General features: G+C 41.0%; 1 protein-coding gene across 2 annotated transcripts in view; it reads left to right on the top strand.

Moving 5' to 3' along the window:
• The first annotated feature begins 1697 nt into the window (after positions 1-1697).
• Sgpl1 (sphingosine-1-phosphate lyase 1) overlaps positions 1698-25220 on the top strand; it is a 42306-nt gene continuing 18783 nt past the window's right edge. For both annotated transcript variants that reach the window (XM_051186752.1, XM_051186750.1), the window contains exons 1-4: positions 1698-1717; positions 2427-2493; positions 19899-20064; positions 25086-25153. In XM_051186752.1, the coding sequence (XP_051042709.1) occupies positions 2467-2493; positions 19899-20064; positions 25086-25153 (261 nt within the window). In that variant the 5' untranslated portion in view covers positions 1698-1717; positions 2427-2466. The remainder of the gene's footprint in view (positions 1718-2426; positions 2494-19898; positions 20065-25085; positions 25154-25220) is intronic.

Below are 25220 nucleotides of genomic sequence, written 5' to 3'. Positions count from 1 at the left end.
AGGATGGTACTGCTAATGACACCCTCATTTAAGTATCACCATTTATGCATATGGTGGTGGTGTATGCCTTTAATTCCAGCACTCAGGAAGAGGCAGGTGGATCTTAAGATCAGAACGGTCTACAGAGAGAGTTCTAGGATATCTAGGGATACACAGAGAAACCCTGTCTCAAAGAGAGAGAGAGAGACAGAGAGAGAGAGAGAGGCAAAGAGAGAGAGAGACAGAAAGAGAGAGAGAAAGAAAATACTCTAGTAGTCTAGGAGGTCAGATCTGGGCTATAGGCATTTTCCCCGATTAGTGATCAATGGGGGGAGGGCCCAGCCCAAGGTGGGTGGTGTCATCTCTGGTTTTATAAGTGGACTGAATAAGCCAGTAAGCAGCACTCCTTCATGGCCTCCATCAGCTCCTGCCTCCAGGTTCCTGCCCTGCTTGTGATCCTGTTCTGACTTCCTTTGATGATGAACAGTGCTATGGAAGGGTGAGCCAAATAAACCCTTTCCTCCCCAAGTTGGTTTGGTCATGATGTCTCATCAGAGCAATAGTGACCCTAACTAAGACACTCAGGAAAATTCCAAAGCCCTTACTACACAGACCCAGGTCAGGTGGTTGCTTATATCCAGCTTGTCTGCAGGTCCATGACCAGCTGTGTCCAGTATGTGGGGGTTGGGGTGAGGTGGAGGAGTGGGATCGTTGCTCTGAAGCAGTGTTCATTCCTCAGCCTTTTGAATGCTGGGATTATAGGAGCGGACCACCACACCAGGTTCAAGTAACTTTATTTTTAGTGTGTGTGTGTGTGTGTGTGTGTGTGTGTGTGTGTGTTTAAGTTGTCCATATGCTCTCAGAGGCCAGAAGAGAATATCAGACCCTGTGGACCTGGAATTATGGGCACACAGGAGCCATCTTATGTGGATGTTGTGAACTAAAGTCACTGAGCCCTCCCTTTCGAGACCCTTCAAGCTAACCTTTTAAACAACCAACTTTTCATGCCTATATCTTAGTACTTGGGAGCTTGAGCAGAAGGACTGATTCAAGTTCAAGGCCAGTTTGATGCTTTCAGAACAGCGAGACTTCCCCCACCCCATCACCTCAAACAAATATAGCATAATTATCCCGGAAACTGCTGAGCATAGTGTCCCACGTCTGTAATCACAACATCTGGGAGGTGGAGGCAGAAAGAGTGAGAGTTCAAAGTAGCCCTCAGATACATGACCAGTTTGAGGCCAGCATGGCCTACATCAGAATTTGTTTCAAAACAAAGACTTGGTAGAGAGATATCATCCCATCACCCTAGCTACTTGAGAGGCTGTGCTGAGGCAGGAGGATACTTAGATCAAAGCCTTACCTGCCCTACAGAAAGAGCTCAAGGCCAGCCTAGGCGACTTAGTAAAACCCTGCGTCATAAAATAACAACATAAGGCAAATAAACAAAGGGTAGCCTGAAAGAGAAATTCAAACCCAACAGGGCCATCTTTGGCTCTAGACACATCCCCTACCCGGCCAGCAGGCGGCGCGCACGCGCCGTAGGGCGGAGTGCAGGACCTGCTCCGCGCCGTGTCGGACGTGCGCGCGTCCTACAGCGGCGAGGCCGCGCACGCCGGGGCTCCCGTGGGCGGGTGGGTACCCCAAGGCCATTTCCGGGAGGGGCGGGTCGACGGAGGCGCACCTCCAATCTCTGCGGCGGCGGCGGAAGGGGGATCTCTGGTCCCGCGGCGGGCAGGTCAGTCGCTCGCCGAGCGGAGGCGCGTGAGGTGTGCGGCTGCGAGGTTGAGCCTCTGCCGGGAAGAAGGCGCGGGTCCTCGGTCTGAGGAGGTGGAGCCGCTGCGGCGGGCCGGACGGGCTAGGGCTGAGGGGGGCCAGGCCAGGCTGAGGGGGGTGGGCGTCGAGCTAAGGGGAGAGGGGGCGGGGGCCCGAGCCCAGAGGAGCAGGGGCGAGCGGAGCGGGGAGGAGGCGGGCTGAGGGTGAGCCGAGCTGAGGGATAGCGGGGCGCAGACTTGGGCTGAGGGGAGCGAGGCTGAGGGCTACGGGGCCGGGGGTGAGGGGGTGCTGAGCCAAGGGCGAGGCTAAGGGGCAGGGGTTTTAAGGCCCCGGCGGAGCAGTGGCGCGGAGAGTCGGGGCGCCCAGCTCGGTCTCCGGCTGGGCGGGGAGACAGAGCGGGCAGGAGCAGCCCGAAGTCTGGCTGCTTGGTCGTGGGGCTGTGGGCCCGGGGACCAAGCTGTCTCGTGTCCCAGCCTGGGAAGGGGCGTGTCCCCCTCGTGGTTCCTTGGCTGAGTTCTTCTGGAATCGGATGTTCTGGTTCGGCCGGAGTGTTGATAAGCCCGGCAGTGAAATCCCGAGACTTCCAAGGAGCTAGCTAGGCAGCTGATCTAGCAGTGTGCAGTGTGGCGACGCCAAGACTTCGAGTAAACAGATGTGTTTCCCCTTTTCAGACGTTGAAAAAGGGGAGTCCTGAGAAGACTACAGCGGAAGATGCCCAGTACCGACCTTCTGAAGTTGGTGAGTCCGACTCTAGAGACCCTCAGCCCCATTCTTAGTCAGAAGGATCTGAGTCATGTGGTGATTTCACCTCTGACCTTTGATTTTGGTAAAGGCTGAGCATCTCTGCCAGTTAAAAAAACAAAACAAAAACTGGAGTTAATGATCAGGATGAATAAATCCAGGAATACAATATGTACAGAACTCACAGAGTCTTGGAGAATCTTTGCAGTCTCAGCTTTTCCTGCTGTTACCACTAGAGCAATTGCTTTTGTTTTGTTTCTAAAATAGGTCTGGCTGTGTTACCGAGGGTGGTCTAGGACTCAGCGTATCCACTTGGCCTTGAGCTTTCAGTAATTTTCTTCCCCTTTTCCTCCTAGTGCTGGGATTTTTGTTTGTTTTGGGTTTTGCTTGGTTGGTTTTGGGGTCTCATGTAGTCCTGGCTGGACTGTAACATACTCCGAAGAGCAGACAGGCCTGGAATTCCAAGAGATTTGCCTGTCTCTGCCTCCTGAGTGCTGGATTAAACAAAGGAGCAGCCACAAGCCCGGCTTGTTTTGCTTGTTTCTGAGGCAGAGTCTCAGTGTAGCCTAGGATGGCTTTGAACTGGCACTGCCCCTCCTTCAGCCTCCTTACTGTGCCAACATGCAGAGCCTGTCTCAAGATGGTCTGAACTTCTTATTAGCTGGAGCTGGCTTTAAATTCTGTATAGTTCAGATGAGAGACAGGAGTGCAGTGCTTGCTTTGTCCTTCAGAGCCTAATGAAAAGCTCATATAAAGCAGGTTCTTGTCCCCCAAATTTCATAAGTTTTCAGTAGGTAATAAATAGCCTTATTAACTTCAAATTTTTATTACAGGAGAGTTAAGTTTAGAAATGTTGGGAACTAAATAAAAGGAATCTAGTCTTTCCATCTCCCTTCACATTCTCCATGCAATGGTTATTACCAAGAGACAATTGCTGTTGGCCTATTGGATGGTTAATGGAGAATGACTTCTAATAGTGGGCAGTTTCTTTTCTTTCCTCTGATATATCTGGATATGTCTGTAAATGATGAATTTCCATACAGACGTAGAATGTTTCTTCAAGTAAGGATTTGTGAGAGGGTAGATTTTTTGTTGTTGTTGTTGTTTTTGTTTTTTTGAGACAGGTTTTCTCTGTGTAACTTTGGAGCCTGTTCTGGAACTCACAGAGATCCTCCTGCTTCTGGCTCCCGAGTGTTGGGATTAAAGGTGTGTGTAATCACCGCCCAGCTGGTTAATGAACTTTTATGTCTGAGCAGGACTTGTATTTATTTAGTATATTTGGGATCCTTTTTGTTCTGAATTATTTCTTTCATTATACCCATTGATGACTTCCTAGTACTCTAGAATGGGGATTTTGTTCTGCTTATTGCAATAAGGAATTGACATAGATATGAATAATGTTGATACGTCATTTTCTGAAAATAACATAGAGATTGCATAAAATGCTTTCACTAGAAAAGTTGTCATTCTTTGTTTTTTGTTTTTGTTTTTGAAAACATGGTTTCTCTGTGTAGCTTTGGGGCCTATCCTGGCACTCACTCTGTAGCCCAGGCTGGCCTTGAACTCACTAAGATACTCCTGCCTCTGCCTCCTGGGTGCTGGGACTAAAGACGTGCACCACCACCACCCTGAAAAGTTGTCATTCTTAACTGTGGTATGTTGTTACCTGGGTCTAAATGTTCTTTATTGTGATCTGAGTTCAAGGTTCTCTTTCTACTTTTTATGATATATAAAACTGACACTCCAACTTGGAAGAAAGGACCTAAATAAGTGAGAAGCAAATCAAAACAAAAATGAGACAACTTTACAGGAAAATGTCTTAGAATCTCAAAAAAAAAAAAAAAATCATTCTGTGTGTGTGTGTGTGTGTGTGTGTGTGTGTGTGTGTGTTGTGTATATTGCCTTGCCTTTAGGATCTTACGTGCTAGGCAAGTGCTCTGCTTAAATCCCCATCATTTCTTTTATTTTTATTTTATTTATTTTTGTGACAGGCTCTTACTAAGTGTCTCAGCCAGGCTTTGAACTTAGAATCCTCCTGCTCACCAGACCCTGACTGAAAAAAAAAAATCTTTAAAAGTCATATGGTGAGCTTAAAGTTGTACTTGGATCCAGATAGTCATCCCTTATGCTAGCAGAGTAAGATCAACAGTAGGTCTGAAGTCAGTATAAAGTGCATTCTGGAATAAGGAATAATAGACAGAGAGAGATGGCTCACTGGTTAAGAGCACTGGCTGCTCTTTCAGAGGATCCAGGTTCAATGCCCAGCACCCACATGGCAGCTCATAACTGTCTATAACTCCAGTTCCAGGGAATCTGGCACTTACAGATATATATACAGGCAGCACATCAGTGCACATAAAATACAAATAAATGCATTTTTTAAAGAAATGTATTATATTCAGAAAGAGTCTATACCCTCACTAAATTTTTATCAAAAACTCTTGATACTTTAATAAATGAAAAAACAGATATCTACTGACTTCCACAGTAAAGTGGTGATTGTCTTATCTCAAGTGAAATGATTTCAGAAGATCCCTCCCTTTCACCTTTGTAAAACTGCCTTTGGAACAAATTTCTGAGAGGTAGAGGTTTGTTGATCACTGTGGCTGACAGCATAGAGTTTGGGAAGAAATCGAAAGTATTTGGGGGGCACTTTGGAAATGTGTGTGGGGAGAAGATTCCTGTCTCCTAGGATCTTTCCTTTATAAAATCTTGATTGTTTTCCTTTATATAGCAGTTAAGGCATGGGTGTTTTGAACTTTGTGCCTGTAAGTATAAGGTTAAAAATGTTTGAAGGGCATTCATTACACAGTAACTGTTGTAAAGGGGATATTGATTGACAGGACTGAACACCACTGTGAACAGTGTGTTGGAGGGACGATCACCTGGAGTCCACGTATAATCAAGGAGCTTGAGCTCTGTGTTCCTGCTTTCAGTTTTGTCTGTCTGGTTTGGGTGGCTTACCTATCTTTTTTCCATGTAGATACATGACATGTTATGGGACTGTAACACTTTCCATCTATGTCTCAGGGAGAATAAATGAGCATATTCCTCTACGGAGAATATCTCAAGAGGGAATAAAGTTAGGCAATTTTGTAACAGCCTTTCTTCACTCTGGCAATATTTTCATATTCTCTTCATGTTGTACTTCCACCTACTGGTATCACTTTTCAAGTTGTCAAATACATAAGCGTTGTAAAGGAAAATTTACTTCATAAAGCCAGGTAGTTGGTGTCTTTTCTCTTGTCAAAAGGTGAAGAAAAAGTTGGTAGCTTACATTTTTATTTGCTGGTTTTTTGAGACAAGGTTTCTCTTTGTAACAGTCTTAGCTGTCCTGGAACTCCCTCTGTAGACCAGGTTGACCTCAAATTTACAGAGATCAGTCTGCCTCTGCCTTCTGAGTGCTGGGATTAAAGGTGTGTACTACCACCAACTGGCTAGCTTACCTTATTTTGATGGCAATTTTTTTTTTGTTGTTTTTAATCCCGATCTCCCCATCCCTCCAGGGTTTCTCTGTGTAGTCACTGTAGTCCTGGAACTCACTCTGTAGACCAGGATGGCCTTGAACTCAAAAAGATCTACCTGCCTCTGCCTCTGGGGTGCTGGTATTAAAGGCAAGGTGCCACCACTGCCCAGCTGGTAATTGTTTATTTAGATAAGTTCTTAACCTAGGCAGTTTTGCTTCTAAGAGACTTTTTGACAATCTTGGGAAACACTTTTTGTCTACTAACATCTTCTAGATAAAAGCCAGGAATAAAATCAAGTATCCAGTAATGACCATGACCTCCCCAATAAGGGATGTGTTATAGACTGTTTGCAGTCCTGGGGTTGAGAGCCCAGTTGGAGGTCTCTAATGTGGCTAACTGTGTATCTATAGGCTTTATTTTCCTGTGAGTAGAGAAATGAGCCTCTTGCTGTGTTACTTAAATTATTTTGCCCATGGCTCTAGCCCTGTTCTCTTGAGATATAGCTGGATAAATCTATAGTATGATCATCTGCTGGAGAACAAAAGCCTGAAGAAATTAATGCTTTCTTAGTTCAACATTTCTGCAGCACCCTTTGAAATCAAGCCTCTTTCAGGTTTTAATTTAGGTTCAAAAGTAAAATGTTGGGGCTGGAGAGATGACCGCGTTGGTCAAGAGCCTGTTCCTCCAGAAGACCCAGGTGGCTAACAACTATAATTCCAATTCTAGGGGATTCATTGTCTTCTGACCGCTTCTGACCAGGCATATAAGTGGTATACAGACATACATGCAGGCAAAATACCTATCATTTTTTTTTTTTTTTTTTGATTGATTGATTGTCTAGCCTGGAGAGAGCTCCAGAGCACCACACTGATCCATGGAACCATCTGTTTTTAAAATATAAAAAAATAAATAATAAAAATTTTCCAGGTCTTTAGACTTAATCCATGACCTTTGACTCTTAAAAAATTATTTTTAAATATTTTGTATTTTTGTTTTATGTGTGTGGATGTTTTGCTTGTAATATGTGTATGTAGTTCCACTGTGGCCAGAAGAAGGCATCAAATCCCCTGTAACTGGAGTTATAGACAGTTGTGAGCTACCATGTGGTGCTGTAATTGAATCCAGGTTTTCTGGACAATCAACCAGTGCTTTTAACTACTGTTCCTTCTCTCCAGCCCTGACCTTTGACTTTTTTCTTCTGGGATACTTTTTCTGAATCTCAAATGGAATTAAAGAATAAACAGATTATTGACACCAGAAATAATAATAATAATAATAATATTATTATTATTATTATTATTATTATTATTATTATTTGAGCCTGGTTTCTTGACTGTAGGATTAATTAAAAGAAAGGGAAATTTCATTTGACTGACAGGACATTTAAAATTGTGTGGGCACCCCAGAGGTAACTATAGGGTAGGTACTATATTTGATATTGTTCCAGTCTTATGATAAGCAGAGCTCTAGTAATTTCTTCAGTCTTTAGTCTAAAGGAGGGGGGAATTATAAATAGATAAGCTACAAATTCCATATTTGGCTTAGCTTTGCATTTGTGTGCTAATAATTTTAAGTAACATTTGTCTTCTTAATTAATAAACATTGCTCTAATATTACATACAGTTTATACACATAGGTAGCAGAATTGAGAACCAGGGTTAAGAATTTTCCATGGGGAATTGGTTTGCAGTGATTCAGGCTTCATAAATAAATACACAGAGCCCAATTACTGAGAGAAAAATCCATGCAGTAAATAGAATGGTAGAGACCAAAAGGTATGGCTTTATTAGTCACCCGGCACATTCCAGCTGTGTGTTTTGAGTGTCATAGGGACTATTCACCAAGGCAGGGCAGGCTTAAAGAGTGGTGGTACATATTAGTCAGGGTTTTCTAGATGAACAGAACTGATAGAATGAATCTCTATGTCTGTCTGTCTGTCTGTCTGTCTATCTATCTACCTACCTACCTACCTACCTACCTACCTACCTACCTACCTACCTGGGATTTGTTAGAGTTCCTTACAGGCTATGACTCAGCTAGTTCAACAATGACTGTCTTTTGACAGGAAATCCAAGAATCCAATAGTGGTTCAGCCCATGAGGCTGCATGTTTCAGGTGGTCTTTAGTATACATTGGAGTCCCAAAGAAGTAGCTTCTAATACCACTGAAAGGTGTACCTCAGCTGCGGGATGTATGAGAGCATGGGCATGCAAGTGAACAGAAAAAGCTGCTTTCTTCCTTGTCCTTTATATGGGCTGCCATGAGAAGGTGCGGCCTAAATTTAAGGTGGGTCTCTCAACCTCAAATGATTTGATCAAGAAAAAACCCTCACAGGTGTGCCCAGATGCTTGGGTTTTTAGTTAATTCCAGATGTAGTCAGGTTGACAACCAAGAATGGCCATCCCATCCCACCGGTTGTCTCAAACTCAAGGGTCAGGAGGATCCTGCTGAACTCCAGGTGAACTGGACTACCCAGTGACACTGTCTCAACAAAACAAAACAACCCCCCCCCAAAAAAACATAGCTAATAACATCAACAAAAAACAACAGGGGATGGTTTGGGACATCCTGGCAATAGCAGATAGAGAACCTGAGAAGGCAGAAGAGGGAGTATTTATTTTTAGAACCTTGGGAGTTCAGCTGAAGGGGAGTGGCAGGTATTCTATAGGATTGTAGCCATTGGGAGGATTGGACAATAGGAAGGGAAACAAAACTATTTTCCTACCCTCTGATTTTTCTACTGAAGTTGGTACTCCCCAACAGAAAGCAGAGGCTACAAGGAGCCTTGGTAGAGCTAGATGGTAGAGCTAGAAAAGGTTGGATGGAGGAAATAAGGGATAAGGAATGCTTAGATGCTTAAGTCAGTTAGTTTTTATAGGAGCCAGTAAGGAGTTAGTGCTTGAGCAGAATATTGAGAATGGATAGAATGGACTGTTTGTAACAGGAGGATAGAATCACAGACAAAGTTCTGCTATAGTTCTGGCAAGCCCAGAGCTGCTTTGTCCTGGTACTGTCCATAGAATCTTAATTACCATTAAGAAGAGCATTTAGAAACCTGAACTCCAACATTCCCCTTCTCTACCCCCCTTCTTCCTTGTTATTTCTCCCCAGCACCCCCACCCCTCTCTCTGTCTCTTGATAGGGTCTGGTCATACAGCCCAGGTTGGCCTTGCACTCACCATCTTCTGGTGTGTCACCCACTCCCTCAGTTACAGGAGTGTGTCACCACACCTAGCTTGAAGTACATGTATGTGGGTAAGGCTGGCCTGGAACTCAAAACAGTCCTGCCTTAGCTTCCCAAGTGCTGGCATTATAGGTGTGAACTGTTATGCCTGGCTTCTACAGTGATTAAAGTGTGTGTGTGTGTGAGAGAGAGAGAGAGAGAGAGCGAGCGAGAGAGAGAGAGAGCCTGCATGTATGTCTGCCCTGGCAGAGACCAGAAGAAGGTATTATGTCCTCTGCAGCTGGCTCAGTGTTAAGAGCATATGCTCCTCTTTTGGTGCCGCAAGTTCGGTTCCCAGAACCCAAATCAGATGGCACACAGCTACCTGTAGCTTCAGCTCTGGTGAGATCTGATGCTTTCGGCAAGATCTGATGCTTCTGGCCTCTGCAGGCATTTTTTGCAAATGTGAATAATCCCATACAAACACACACATGAATATATAATTAAAAATAAAATTTGTAAAAATTTTTAGAAGTCTAGGCTTCTAATAAAGTAATAAAGATAAGCTAGTATGGTAATTATGTTTATCTAACTTACGTGCCTTTTCCTCAGTTGTGATATTTTCAAAGAAATTAAAACTTATCTTCATGAAGAATATAGATTATTTTAATGGATCTTATCAAAAATTTACATTTCTAGTTTTCAGAGATGCCTTAGTTACTTTTCCACTACTGTGAAAGGAAAATATGACCAATGCCAACTTATAGAAGAAAGAAAGAGTTTATTGAGGGTTTGCAGTTGAGAGGGAGTCTGTGACCATCATAGAGGGGAGCATGGCGGCAGGCGGGCAGACATGATGCTGGAGCAGTAGTTGAGAGCTCACATCTGATCCACAAGTGAGAGTCAGAGCTAACTGGAAATGGTGGCTTTGAAACTTCAAACCACCACAAAAGGATATAATACCTTTCCTTGTGCTTTGAAAAGCATCTTGATAAAATAGTTGGGAGCACAGTTAATAACACATCAGCAGAAGCTTGCATAGGCTGAAAGAATATTTCTCTATAATTTTTATTTTTTTAATTTAGGAACCTTTTTTGAGATAGCATCTGGCCGTATAGGAGTTTGCTGCCATACTTGGCTCCATAATACTCTTATATGAGTCTCAGCATCTCTTGCTAATTGAATTTAGTTTTATGCATTTTTCTTCACCTAATTTAAGCACCTTTTAATACATTTTAAAAATTTGTATTTTTATTTTTTTTTACAATTATTTGTGTACATGTGGATATGTACATATGAATGAGTCCTGTGCCTATGGGACATAGAGGCCTTGGATCCACCTAGGTCAGGAGTTACAGGCTGTTTTAATTTTCCTGATGTTGGCACAGGGAGTCAAACTCAGACCCTCTGCAAGAGTAATCCTTAACTGCTGAGTCATCTTACAAGCCCCATAGTACCTTTTTGACTGACAATCAGAATTGTTACTTAAAGAAAGCAGCTTGGCTTTTTGGTGCCTTGTCCTGATAGTAGACATAGATAGGTGCACACACACATGCTTAAGATCTGTCTGTCTGTCTGTCTGTCTATCTATGTATATCACAGTACTTTGGCTCATCAACTTCTGTGAGTTTAAAAGACTTTACTTTTCCACTAGTGTACTTGCAGTGACTTGAGAACATTGTATTCTTTCTCCTTCCTGTGGCCAGGGTTGTTTGGTATCTCAGTGACTGGGGAAATGCCTTGCTTCAGGGCTTCAGGGCTGCCAGTAGAACAATAAAACTTGGAAGTAAGTGCTTGTGGAATAATACTGAGCATACAGTCTAACCTGACAGTGGGTGGCTGGAAAGAACCTGTGGCCCTTTATGCCTCCTGAGATGAATCTCCATCTCAGATATTGGTCACCTTGACTCCTGCAGTGGAAGTTGGGGAAGTGTGCAGTTTGCCCTTGATGGGCCCTGTTTCTTGTGTATCACAGATAGTTGGTTGCAATGGCTGTTTGGTGTTGCTCAATTCTCACTTCTTCTTTAATGACCCCAGAGAGTTTTTCCTTTGGGCTTATGATCTGCTTTTGCTGATTAACTCTGCTGCCTTTTGAGGCTCCCAGATAATGTTTTCTTACCTGTTTACTTTGTACATTGAAGTTTTATAGAATGTATGTAAGAGAATCAGATTCTGGGTCTTGATCTCAGAACTCTCAAGTAGTAGTTGATCTGGGTAAAACAGGTTTTTCTTTTCCTTGGTAGTTAATGTCTGAAAAAAAAAAAAAAAGAAAGAAAGAAAGAAAAAAAAATAAATCAAATGAGGTGTGGGGTGGAAAACAAAACACATGACTGAATGGGAAGATGAAAATGAATAATTTTTCTACCAAAAGTTGGTTATATGTGAGAAGCAGGACTTTCACTTGGCAATAACATATCCACCATACTAGTGAAAGCAGAACAGTGAGTTTTTTTTTGTTTTTGATTTTTTTTTTTTTTTTGACAGTATTTCACTATGTAGGCTGTCCTGAACTTAGTCTGTAGACCAGGCTGGGCTGGAGCTCACAGAGTGAAGATTTTTATAATATGATCCTTTTCTAAGGATCCTTTTCTAAGGATGCTTAGCATAGAGAAAAGGCAAAATGGCTGGTGTGGTGATTGTGTTCAAAACAGTGTTTTTTTTTTTTTTTTTTTTTTTTTTTTTTTTTTGTTTTTTTTTTTTGGTTTTTCGAGACAGAGTTTCTCTGTGGTTTTGGAGGCTATCCTGGAACTAGCTCTAGTAGACCAGGCTAATTTCAAACTCATAGAAATCTGCCTGCCTCTGGCTCCCAAGTGCTGGGATTAAAGGCTTGTGCCACCACCGCTCTGCTCAAAACAGTGATATTTTTTAAATCCCTGATTTTGAGAAATTTCTGCCTTTTTCATATAGACTGGTACTTCAGAGGGTTATAGTCTTCACATTCTTTTAGCATAGACCCTTCTCTAAATTGCCCATCCTTTAGGATGCAAAGCCTTACCTAATAATATTCTAATCCTTATCTTCTTTCCTGATTGTGGGCAAACAGTATAGAACTCTTGAGTGCTGAAGAAACTGCTGAGGCCAAGCCTCCTGCTTATCTGTGCCTTTTTGATGAGCACTGAGTATACGTCATACTGAAAGTGGATGGAATGATTTATTTCTTGCAAAGGTTGTACCTAGGGCTTTATGTATGCTGACAGGGGCTCTTCTATGCCTTTCTTTTCAGGGTTGCAAGGTAGATTTAAAATTTCTTTAGTGTCTGTCCAAGAAATACATATTAGAAACAATTGATCTAGTTGACCTGGTGGATTGATGTGGATGATTTACTGCTTCCTGAGAAAGCTTGGAGAATTTCTTTTTCTTCCTTCCCAAGAGCTGAGTAGTTGGGTCTCAGTAATGCAAGTGGGCTGTTTGCTATTTCATTATGAAGAAAAGGATGGGGAAAGGGTCCACCATTTCTCCCTATGCCTTGTACCAGGAATTGAACCTAGGGCTAGTCAAGTGCTGCACCCCTTAGCACCACCTCAGCCCTTTCACCTTTTTGTTTTTATTATCTTATTTTGAGACAGCCTCACTAAGTTGCCCAGAAAGGCCTTGAGCTTATAGTAATCCTGTTTCAGAATATGTATTTCTGGGCCTTCTGCACTGAGTGAACTTCTAGTGGGGATATTCTGGTAATGTTCAAGTACTCCATTGGTTTGGTAGAAAGTGGTGAACCAGAAATTAGATTCTTTTGCAGGTTTGAGTTGAGGGGAAGCACATTTTGAGCTTAGTCTTTGAGCCTCAGTTTCTTCATCATTAAAATGAGATTGGAGTAGATGGTCTTTGAGATTATTTCAAACAGTAACTTTTTATGACTTTGAAGTCAGTAATTTAAAAAAAATTAAAAATTTGTTTATGATGTTTGCTCATATATGTATGTACCCCATGTGTGCCTATAGAGCCCAGAATAGAGTGTCAGATCTCCTGAAACTGGCATTATAGATGGTTGTGAGCAGCTTTGTGAGTGCTGGGAACTGAACCTAGTTCTTCTGCAAGAGCAGCAAGCTTACTTAACTGCTAGGCCATCTCTCTACTGTCCAGAGTACTTTTTGAACTAATTAATTAGAGGCCCATTTCTTTTAGAAGCAGGTAGCAGATGTGTAAGCCCAGTTTGAGAAAGCCACACCCAGAGGGACTTGTCCTTTGTAGATACCATTCTGGTCATTGGGCAGTGTTGTCTCTTGGTTGTGGGGCCAGTGAATCCTTTAAGTCCTTTAAGATAAGTGAGATGGAAGGGACTATGAGAACTGCAAGTGTTGAACCTGTGGACTTTTGGTTTGCATCTCTCATAGTTTGATTCTGAAAAGTGAGGTGGTGGGAAATAAAAATGAAGCAGGTCTGTATCCTTTCCCCTACCCCCATAAAGCGCCCCCCCCCTTGCAATGTGATCTTTGGATCTCAGTATCTTTGCCTGTGAAGGACATATCTGCTCTGATGACCTGGGATACTGTGATTGGTGAGCTTATCAGTTGAGTAGATATAGAGCTCAGTTACAAATGACTGTCCTTTCTTTTTCATGTTCAGTTCGAAGCCATTGTACCCTAAACAACTTCAGCAGTAGAGATGTACAACTTCCTAGGATCTTGCAAAACACATGATCTAAAGGACATAAGCATTATAATTGTTTCACTTCAGTTGATAAGTGTTAAATTCCTGCTTATGGTAAAGCTGTTCTTTCTGGTGTTGTAGGTTAATCCAACTTGTTTGACGACTGTGAATTAAAATCTTTGGACTGTTTTTCCTCATTTGGGTAGAATGCTTTGCTCCTGGTCAGATTAAATCACAATGCCCCTAGGCTAATGCAGTTGGACTGTGACTGACACATTAAAAACTGACCAAGTCAAGGCATATTAGATGTTTAGCACATTAGAAGTGCAAAGAAAACATTGTACTGTGGTATAAGGATCAGTCTTCTGTTGGGAGGTAGTTTTCCCAGAGCTCCAATTTCATAGTGATTTATAGAGGTCAAGAAAATTGTTACTCTTTGAATGTCTTCTTGGGTGAGCAACTGATACTCAGTTATGGCCAGATGTGTGCTTTGGGACAAACAGGCAATTTGAGAGGTTTTGATCATACAATCTTAGCTTTTATTCCACTATTTAAAAACCAATAGCCAATTGTTGCAGGAGACAGTACGTAATCAAGTTTTAGATTAGGATTGGTTGAGCTGATGTAAAAATAATAGAGGAGACAGATCTCTATGGAAGCAGATTTTCCTTCATCAGAACAATGAAGGGCAGAAGTCTTTACGAGGGAAAAGAGACTGTGTGCCCAGGTCAGGGGCTTGGGCTTTTATAGGACAGCAAAGGGAACTTTTGGGGTTTCCACATGCAGAGCTGTTCCTCTGAAGCCTCGAGGATAGGAATGTCAATGGAAGTTGGTATGTTGATTTCTTACTGGGAGTCCCTGGATCCTAACATTTTGAAGAAGTTGTTTTCAGTGTGTCAGTTACTTGTTTTAGAGTTTCTCACCTCCCCTGGGGTTTTTGGGTTATTAGCCCTTATGAGATTCTTGTGCCAGTAGATACTGGTAGATAGTTAGGACTTAGATATACAACTTTAGTTGGATGTGAATGGTACCATGTGTTCAAAATAAAGTCTGCCTTGAATATAAATTATAAACAGAAAGCTCTTGGGGTACCATTGAATGCAATGTGTTATGCAATTGAAATTAAGCATTGAAAGAAGACTGGAAAGGTTAGGGTTGTAGTTCAGTGTTAGAGTACATGTATACATCTGGTATGCAAGAAGCCCTTGGCTCAGTCCCCAGAACTGCAACAGCAACAGAGAGAGAAGCAGTGGCTGAATACTGAATTAGGAAACTTAGGTTTCTGGCTTTCTATTCTGTCCTAAACCTTTCTGTAGGACTGGAAGTACATCATTTCAAACCCACAGGGCCTCTGTCTGCTTACAGAGTGAGGATGTTTATGTTGTACTTGATCGCTAAGGTTCCCTTTAGGTCCTGGATCCTTGTGTTGGAGTGTTACATCAGGACCCAACTTGGGGTTTGTACTGCTTTCAAGACCCAAAGGAGCTGCCTTTTTACAAGGAGCTAATGCTAGGTTACTTCAAAGAAGTATTCAATGAGCAGTCGATGTGGTAAGGTGCTTCTTCATTGGGAACTGAGCCTACTGTTTGTAGTAACCCAAAAAGGACTTTAGGATGAAGCCAGAAGTAATTTGGATGAAGCCAGAAGTGATTTCTGTGATTACTTAATTGCCGACACAAAAAGCTTGTCATGAACCATTTTGCTTTGTTATTATTCTGTTTTTTTTTTTTTTTGAAATAGAGAGTTTACAGTTGAAACTGAATTCAAGGATTCCTGTTCTCTTCCTGATAATCAACACACTTGGGCCTAGAGAGATGACCAAGGGCTAAGATCTGCTCTTATAGAAGACCTTAGCTCAGTTCCCAGCACCACATTGGGTGGTTTCCAAACACATGTAACTTGGAGAGATACACACACACACACACACACACACACACACACACACACACACACACACACACACACAAAATTTAAAAATATTTTTTTTTTTTAAAGAATTGAGAGTTGTCTACGGCCATACCACCTTGAACGCGTCCGATCTCGGAAGAATTGAGAGTCATCAAGAAAATATGTTCTTGCTGAATTTAATTTTGTAATTAATGAAGACTGTCTCCATACTGTAATTTTAAGGCTTTTGAGTATTTGTTTTTAAATTCCTGTTCTTTGCTTTGTCTCTAATGTTCTGTTATTTTTCATTCAGTGCTGTGAAGAATCAGTATCCAATGATATCTTTTGACATTGTTAACATGTAATTTCTATGTGAATTAGTAATTAGTAACCCCACTCATAACGCATTTTAACTATATGATTTGATCACAGCTTTGACCCATATCTCCTCTGCTACAAATCATGGCATCCCTTTGATAGTGACAGACTCCTCTGGTCTTTCCCAATTTTTTTGCTGAAATTGCTGTGGCTTTGTAGAGTTGAGGTGTTGTAGTAACAGTGAACTCTGGGGAATGGCCACTTGTTGTAGATAAGCTGTTTCCATGGATAGCCCTCAGGGAACCTAAAACTTGCCTAATGTTAATTGCCTTTTATTAGTCCAATTACTAAAGGTATTGTTTTAGTACATTTGCTGTACATGCTGTAACATAATGCCTTAAACAGTGGCTTATAAACAACAAAACCTCATTTATTTTTTGACAGTTTTGGAGGCTGGAAGTCTAGGCAATGTAAGTTGAGGACTTCTAGAAGGTGGCACTCAGAAGAGAGTTCATACAAGGGGTTCCTAGACAGTGTCCATTTGCTGTGACCTCACTTAGAAAGAGCAAGTTCACGCTCTGTCTCTTGTAAGGGAGCTAATTGTACTCATGGATGTTCCTCCTCCATGATCTTATAAACTCTAAAGGTTAATGCTAGCTTGAGGGTTTGATGTCAGCAGACATTTTATGGTAGAATATAAGCTTTTAGTCCATAGTAGGTTCAAGAAAGATGTGTTAAGTATCTGCTGTATTTGTGAGATTTTGTGTTCTTAACAATAGTAGATAACCAAGAGGAAGAGATCTCAAACCAGTACCATCTATTTTTCTAAAGCATCTTGTACTTCTTCAGCTTTAAACCACTTAATTATCTCTCAAACTTGAACTTGAAAATTTGAAATTATTTGTACTATTCTCACTCCATAGTTTTTCAAAGCCAATTTTTTTTTTTTTTTTTTTTTTTTTTATCTAGTATTGTTTCTGTTGTTGTGACAAAACATTGACCAAAAGTATCGTAGGAAAGGAAAGAATTTATGTGGCCTATACTTCCAGGTCACATCGTTGTTGGGAGTCAGGGCCTGAACTTGAAGCAAAAACCTAAGAGGAATGTTGCTTGCTGGTTTTCTCACAGGCTTAATGCAGTCCAAGAACACCTACTCAGGGAGTAATAGTGAAACCCACAGTGGTCTGGGCCCTCCTATACCAATTAACAATCAAGGCAGTCCCCCACAGACATGCCCACAGGCCAGTGTGATCTAGCAATCCCTCATTTGAAACTCCCTTCTTACATGCATGACTGAGCTGTGTCTGGTTGACAGTTGAAGCTGACTGTGACAGTCACTAAATCCAGTTTCTGCACCTTTAGAAATGTCATCAAATTACTAGCTGGGTAGCATGGCTTAAATCTATGATCCCAGCACATAGTGGCATTAAGATTATTGCTAGTTCAAGGCTATCCTAGGCCATGTAGTGGGTTCTAGGATAGCCTGAGCTATAATGTTGAGATCTTGTCTTTAAAACAAAGCACAAACAACCCCAATTTTTCATTTGTTTTAATAACGAGGAGAGAAACATTTGTAAAGGGTTATGACTCCAGAGAGGTAGAGTCCATCTTGGTGAGAGAAGGTACAGAAATATGGTGGCAGGAGCAGGAAGCTAGCTAATCACATTTTTTTTCCATTTAAACGAAGTACAAAGCAAAAATGTATATATATATATATTTTTTTTTTATCAAATTGATGTAACATTATCAGTGTTATATCACAGAAGGACAAACCCTGTTGCTTTGTCTCTTTCCCTTTCTAGCAATCACTCAACTGAACTATTTGTTGCTGATGTCCATTCCTAGTCATCATCACCAAATAATCTTTCAGCAAAAAATTACTTTCATATTCAACAATTTACATCTGTTCTTTTTACTGATTTGTTTCCTTTTACTCAATATGATTTTCCATAAATTTTTCTTTATAAAAAGATCTTTATTTTCAACATGGATACATAAAATGTGTTCTAGTTTAACCATTTCTCTGTCTGTGGACATCTACATTTCTTGAATTTTTCTTGTACTGTTACAAAGAACATTGAAAAGAACATACTTGAACATTTCTCTCTGTGACCATAATAAACCTCTATAGAAGCCCCAAAGTGGTGTTTCTGAATCAGAATAGATAAAGATTTACAATATTAGTAGATACCATCTACTTAATTTACTAAAACATCTTATTGATTTATAATTTTACCTTTTCATGCTATTTTCTCTAAGCCTAAGTAAGCCTATCGTCATCATCATCATCATCATTATATAATTATTGAGAAAGGGTTTCACTATGTATACTTGGCTGTCTTGGAACTCAAATTCATCAACCTCTTGGCCTGCCTCATCCTACCAAATTCTGGGATTTTGTAGGTATGGCATGCTTTTTTGCCTAATTCCAGTTCCCGAGGATCTCATGTTTTCTTCTGACTTCCTCTAGCGCCAGGCATGCATGTGGTATACTGGTATACATGCAGGCAAAACACTGATACCCAGAAAATACAATTTATAATGCAGATACATCTCCCTTTACTGGGGCAAGGAACTAGCTTAGCACCTTAAAAATGTTAGAGAGTAAGCCTGGTAGTGGTGGTGCATGCCTTTAATCTCTGGATTTGGGCTAGCATGGTCTACAAATCAAGTTCCAGGATAGCTAGAGCTGTTACACAGAGAAACCCTGTCTGGAAAAACCAACCAATTAACTAACCAACCAACCCCCCAAAACTGTTAGTGAGTGAATAACAAAGTATCCAACGAACTTAAGTTTTGTAAGGCACTATGGCCTAGTAGTAAATAGTAGTCAGAGAGATAAGAAATAGAAGAGTAGACTCCTAGGCAGGTTGTGGTAAGCCTATCACAAATTAATACTTGACAGAAATTTAGAGATGAATTTTTAAGTGTGAATGGCTAGCTGCTTGGGAGGTTGAGGCAAGAGTATTTAAGTTTGAGAACTGCTTTACCTATTACGTGACTTCAAGACTAGCCTGGCAACTTAGTCATCCCCTATGTCAAAACTAAAAGTTAAGAAGGGCTTGGGATGTTGCTCAGTGGTAGGATATTTACCTGGGATCTGGCATGCATGAAGGAGGTCCTAGGTTCCATCTCAGAGAGATTTTTGACTGAGTCTGGTAAGTTTACAGATGAGATTTCATTGTTGTTTATGTCAGATACTGTGTGGGATATGGTGATAATTAAATATTGTGCCAGACTTCAAGAGTCGATAAGTGAGTTTTTAGAGCAGGGACTAGCCAACAGTAATCTCATAGTTGAATCTGCCTCTATGAACCAAGAATGTTTTTTACTTTTTTTTTTTTTCTTCAGGAGTCTGATTGTGTAGTCCAGGCTGGCCTCAAACTTGTGGTAGTGCTTCAACCTCTGAGTGCTGGTATCGTTTTCATGAACCATTTTGCATGCTTGATTTTTACATTTTCAGATTGTTGGCTAAAAAAAATATTTCTGTGATATGGGAATTATATGAAATTGATTTCAGGGTACATATAGTTAAGTCATGTAGGGACCCCGCCACACTCACTAGCACACAGATGTGAGTAACTGTATCAGAATCCGTTCACAGTCTGGATCCACATAGAAGGGGAGAGTTCAAACAGAGTAGAGGAAAAGTGGCACTCACATTGAGAACTGGTTTAAGAGAGAAACTGTCCCAGAGTACTAGCAGTGAGATAAAGGTGATTAACACTGACATGCTTGAGATTAGTTCTCTTATTTTACCAAATAAGCAGATCAAAAATTGTATCAAAGTCCACGTGGCACTGTTAGATGGGAGCAGCTGGTGTAGAAACTTTGAGGACTGTAGAAGATGATAAGATTATTTCTGAAGTGCAGCCACATCATGAATAACAACAGCTTTGCTCTTGAAAAATGAGGATTCAAGACAAGACTCCCTTTCTCTGAGTTTAGTAATGTTTCTCTTTTTCCTCTTACATTTCTAGAAGGACTTTGAGCCTTACTTGGAGATTTTGGAAGCATATTCCACAAAAGCCAAGAATTATGTGAATGGGTATTGCACCAAATACGAGCCCTGGCAGCTAATTGCATGGAGTGTCCTGTGTACTCTGCTGATAGTCTGGGTGTATGAGCTTATCTTCCAGCCAGAGAGTAAGTATACTACCCCTAGTGTAAGGGTGGGTTGGAGTGTCACTCATGGTTGATGGGTTGGGACCATCTCTTGGTTTAGTTCTGCCTTTTAAAATCTATTTAGATGGGAAATAGACTGATTTATGAATTATGGAGTTCTGTTAGTACTTTTGGGTAACTATTGTGGATTTTTTTATTTATAGTTTACATAAAAATTTCTTAGATATAGTTACTGTAAAGATTCACAGATGACTCAGAGTGTAGCTTACACACTTTCTAATACCAGTTTCTTCCTAGAACATAATTGTGTTATTTGAGATTACCAGAGTAGAAATGTGTTGCTTTCCTTTTTGGCCTTCCTTTTCATTAAAGATTAGGAACAGTGCTCTAGAGCTGCCACTTCCTGCCAGTTGGGCCCTAGGATTATCTGCATAAGTAGTAACTTGGCTCGAAGGACAATGGTAGTGACTTGTCAGAGGGACATGGGGAGAACACCATTTCTCAGGGGCTGCAGAGGACGAGCTGTCTTTCAGTGGCTTGCAAATGTCCCAACCTTCCTAAGGTGGAAGCGCCTTTCCTGCACATCCATCTTTTCCCTGCCAAGACCTCTAGGTGACTGTCATTATAAGACTGTGAGTTATTTTCCCCACAGGCTGCTGTGCTGGGGAAGTTGTTTGATTGTATTTATAATAGTAGATGTTGGCGGGTATTTTGTAACACTCTTTGGGCTCACCCCATACTTATTAACTTCTTGAGTAACTTCTTTGGTGGAAAAATAACTTTGAAGAAAATGTAACCATTTTTCATTTGTTTGATATTTCTCCATTGATTTACCTCCTTAATGCCATCTGCTGGAGGTGCTGGCAGTTCTTTTTCTGCCTTTGTTCTTTCCATTTCCCTGGGAAAGTCAGTTTAGAAACTAGATTGCTTTTATCTTATTAGTTTTATGTGCATGTGTGTCTGTGTGAGGGTGTCAGAGCCCCTGGAACTGGAGTTAGAGACAGTCTAGAGCTGCCACGTGGGTGCTGGGATTGAAGCTGGATCCTCTGAAAGAACAGGCAGTACTCTCGACCACTGAGCCATCTCTCCAGCCCCCATTTTTGTTTTGTTTTTTAAATGTTTTTATTATGCAGCCATTGAACTATTTTAGTAGCATTGAAGTTACAGAAAAATAAATGTTGGAAAACATGACAGCCTGAGGCAAATTCTGCTGCTTTAGGCTTTTTAATTAAAGTGGAGATGAGACGTGACTGTCCTGCCTAAAATTATAATAGCTCACTGCCAGTTTTTAAAACACTAGTTAAACCCTGTCTTGAAGAAAAAAACAAAAACAAAAAAACACCAGAATACTGTCATCAGTTTGTTCCTCATCCTCACTAGATTTTCTCTTATACTGTTGGTGAGACTGGCCTTCTATTTCAGCTCAGGGTCTACATGTGGCTGTAGCCTTAGTTGTCTATTCAGGTGTTCTCCTTACCCAGGAAATGTTTGATTTAGTGGCAAGGAGCCCGTCATATTTATTTATGAACTCTCCCTCTCCCTCTTACCTCCCTCCCTCCTGCTTTCCTTCTTTCCTCCCTTCTCCCCTCCCCCATTTCATCTCATATGTCTTGTGTTGTCTACACAGGGTCTCACTGTGTAGACCAGACTTGCTAGTAGCTTGCAATGTTCCTCCTGAATGCTGAGATTATAGTTGCATACCCCCATGGCTGGCTGTTTTTCTTTTTTACTGTGATAGTACATATACATCTATGTTACCCTTTAAAATTGTTTTATATTTTATGTGTGTGGATTTTTGACTACCTATGTGTCTATGCACCATGTTCATGTCTTATGTTACTTTAAAAAAGGGCTTGGGAAGGAGCTTGTTGGGATCTCTACCACTGAATTATACTCCAGGCTCTCATTTTAGTCATTTTAAAGTATACAGTTTAGTGGCATTCACATTTGCATTCTCTACCTTCATAATTTCCTCTTTAGTCTGAATGCATGGTGGTTCAACTTTGAACTCCCAGCTCTTGGAAAACTAAGGCAAGATGATTATAAGTTTGAGGTCAGGCTGGACTATATTGGCCCTGTCTCAAAAACCAGAAAAGTTGAAAGTCCCCATTTCCTATTTCCCCTATTTCCCCTAACCCCTAAAAATCACCATTATCATTTTAAGATTGTATATTTTAAAACCACCATAAAGTTAGAGCCATTGACATTTTTACTTATAATTTATTTAACTATAAATATTATGTACAACATACTGTTTTGAAGTGTGTATGCATTATATAATGACTGAGTTGATCTGGTTAACATTTATTACCTTTGTTTTCTGTGGTTAGATATTTTAGTTGTCAGTTGCCTGAGCCATGCATTTTGCTGAACTTACAGCAGAAATACAAACATTTTGGGTCCTGGTGCTGCTTACTTTCTGATCCTGAATGTTCCATATGAAAACTACCAAAACATATTAGTAAGATAGGCTATTTAAATCTTTGTGGGTTCAACTCCAAGCCATTTTAGCTTTTAATATGCATTTTCATTGGAAAAGGAATCTGTACTTATTGTAGGGAATTTATACAATGTGGATAAGCCACTGAGACTAATTAAAATCTTGTTATTGGAGAATACCAATATATTAGTCAGGGTTCCTAGAGAAACTCGACAAATAAAATGAAAGAGATTCATTAGATTGGCATACATGATAGAGACTGAGTAGGTACAATAATGACTGCCTTGGCATTGTAGGGCTGAGACCCTAGAAGCTGTTCAGTCTGAAGCTGGGTCTATTGGCAATCCCAATCTTGTGCTCAAGGCCTGCCTAAAAGACTCATGAGAGTCACTGGCCTTAGTCTGCCTTGGAAGGCCAAAAACAGTAGGTTCCAGTGGCTGAGAAGGATGACAGCAAAAGCATCATATTTGGGCTCCTGAAGTTGTGGCCCACCCTGGGAGAGTTCTTCTCCCTGAGCTAATCCTTCCTGGAAATGACCAGACAGAGGCTTGTCTCTTAAATGTTCCAGATACAAAGGAGCTGACAATCAAGCTTAACCATCATGCAGCTGTCTGTCTATTTCTAATCTGAATTTGATTGAAGCAGAAAGATGGAGTTTTTGTAGGCTAAAACTAGATGGACATTGACAGTTTCATTTGGCTTGCCACATACACCCATACCGGTTTGTAACTTCAAAAAGTAATGTTGAACATGAACATGAACATGAAGAGTGTTTCTCCAAAGCTAGACATTGTAGCTCATGCCTGAAATCTCAACACTCAGGAGGCTGAGGCAGGAGAATCTGCAGATGGGAGTGGCTGTTAGACTAAATAGCAAATTCCAGGCTATCCTGAACTATAGAGTGAGACCCTGTCTTCAAAGGAAGGATGGATGAATGGGTTAGATATCATTTTGATGGAATTATGGCATTGGCTTTATCCCCTTGATAATAGTGGAATGTGCTACATAGTAGAACAGTCAAGTTATTCTTAGTGTAGTGTGCTTGAAAATCTGAAATCTAGCCTAGTGTTAAATCTGACTGACCTTTAAACTCTGATCTCCTCCTGAGTGTAGTGAAGGTAATTCTGGAGCATACGGTAGAAGTCAGGAGAGGTGAGAACTTGGGGTGGGGTTAGCAAACTGTCTGAGGTGCCAGTTCTTCCTTAATTCTGACTGGGGAATATGAGCTCATAGTTTACTCCTGTGTACTATTGGTTTTTATTATGGCTCTGCAGGTAAAGAAATTTACTGTGCAAGCCTGGCTATCTGAGTTTGAGTTTCTAGTACACATGTAAAAAGGAGGGTGCAGTACCATGTGTCTCAGTACTCCTATGGCAAAACAGGAGGTAAAGACAGGAGAATCCTTGGAAGTCCACAGGCTAGCCTACCTGTGTACCCTGCAGTGAACAGCAAAGAAGAAACTCTCAATGTGTCCTGACTTCCACAAGTGCCATGTCCATCCATCCCCCAAATATATTAAAGGAATTTTCACTTCATATGTTTATTTAGAGTCATGGTTTCATGTGGCCCTGACTGGCCTAGAACTCACTATGTAGACCAGACTAGCCTCAAACTCACAGAGGTTTGCCTGTCTCTGCCTCCTCCCAGGCTAGTATTAAAAGCATGTGCCACTACACTCAGAAGGAAGGAAATTTAAAATCTTTATGGAGGTGTGTACTTATGTATATGACTATATGTGATGTGTGTATGTGTGCCACAGTACACATGGTCAGAGGATAACTCCGGTGTCAGTTTCTACTTTCTACCTTTATGTGGGTTCCCAAGATTGAATTCAGGTAGTCAGACAGCAAGTGCATTTACCTGCTGAGCCATCTCACTGGTCCAGAAGAATTTTGTCTGTTTTGTTTTTTTTGAGACAGGGTTTCTCTGGCTGTTCTGGAACTCATTCTGTAGACCATTCTAGCCTCAAACTTACAGAGATCTGCCTGCCTCTCCCTTCCACGTACTAAGATTAAAGGCATATGCCACCTAACCGTGTGTGGCATGGTGTGTATTAAAAATTACTTATTTTTTAACATGGTTTGTAACAACAAAAATTACCAATGTGTCCTTGTACTGTAGTAAGAAGGTTAAATGGATTATGCAACTTTCCTATAATGGGTGCATGTATTTATGTACACTGGCACACAGGTGAGCACCAGCACACGTCTGCTCATACCTTATATATACAGAAAGGAACGAGTGAAGGATTGTAGTCTTTTAATATTTCTAAGGGCAAAATAAGTAGTACAGTAGTAGGCTCTACTGCGTCTTCAGGAAAAGAGAGAAATAAATGGGAATTTTTTTCTTTCCTATACTGGTCAATACATCAAATTTTAGAAGTGTATGCTGGAAACAAAGGGCTTATGTAAGGGCTGGATGAGGTATGGGTGGAAGGAAATGAGGGTGAAGAAACATTATCACATGAATATGTTACTTAAAAGTTAAACTTTCCCTCTGGAGGAAGTGAGGTGGTAAGAAACAACTGAATGGTTGTTGTCTGTTGACAGTAGGTTATATCCATGGAATTTCATGGGATTAAAGAACTATTTGTTTCTTGTAGGTTTGTGGTCACGGTTTAAAAAGAAATTATTTAAGCTAATAAGGAAGATGCCATATATTGGACGCAAGGTAGGTACAGTCTGTGTGGGTCTTCCCTGTTTGGCATGCATGCCTCTTCCTATTGCTGGATCAATAT

Source organism: Phodopus roborovskii, unplaced genomic scaffold (assembly GCF_943737965.1).
Source record: "Phodopus roborovskii unplaced genomic scaffold, PHOROB, whole genome shotgun sequence".
NCBI classification, from domain to species: domain Eukaryota; kingdom Metazoa; phylum Chordata; class Mammalia; order Rodentia; family Cricetidae; genus Phodopus; species Phodopus roborovskii.
Note: the sequence above shows the minus strand (reverse complement) of the source record. Positions and strands in the feature narration are given on the sequence as shown.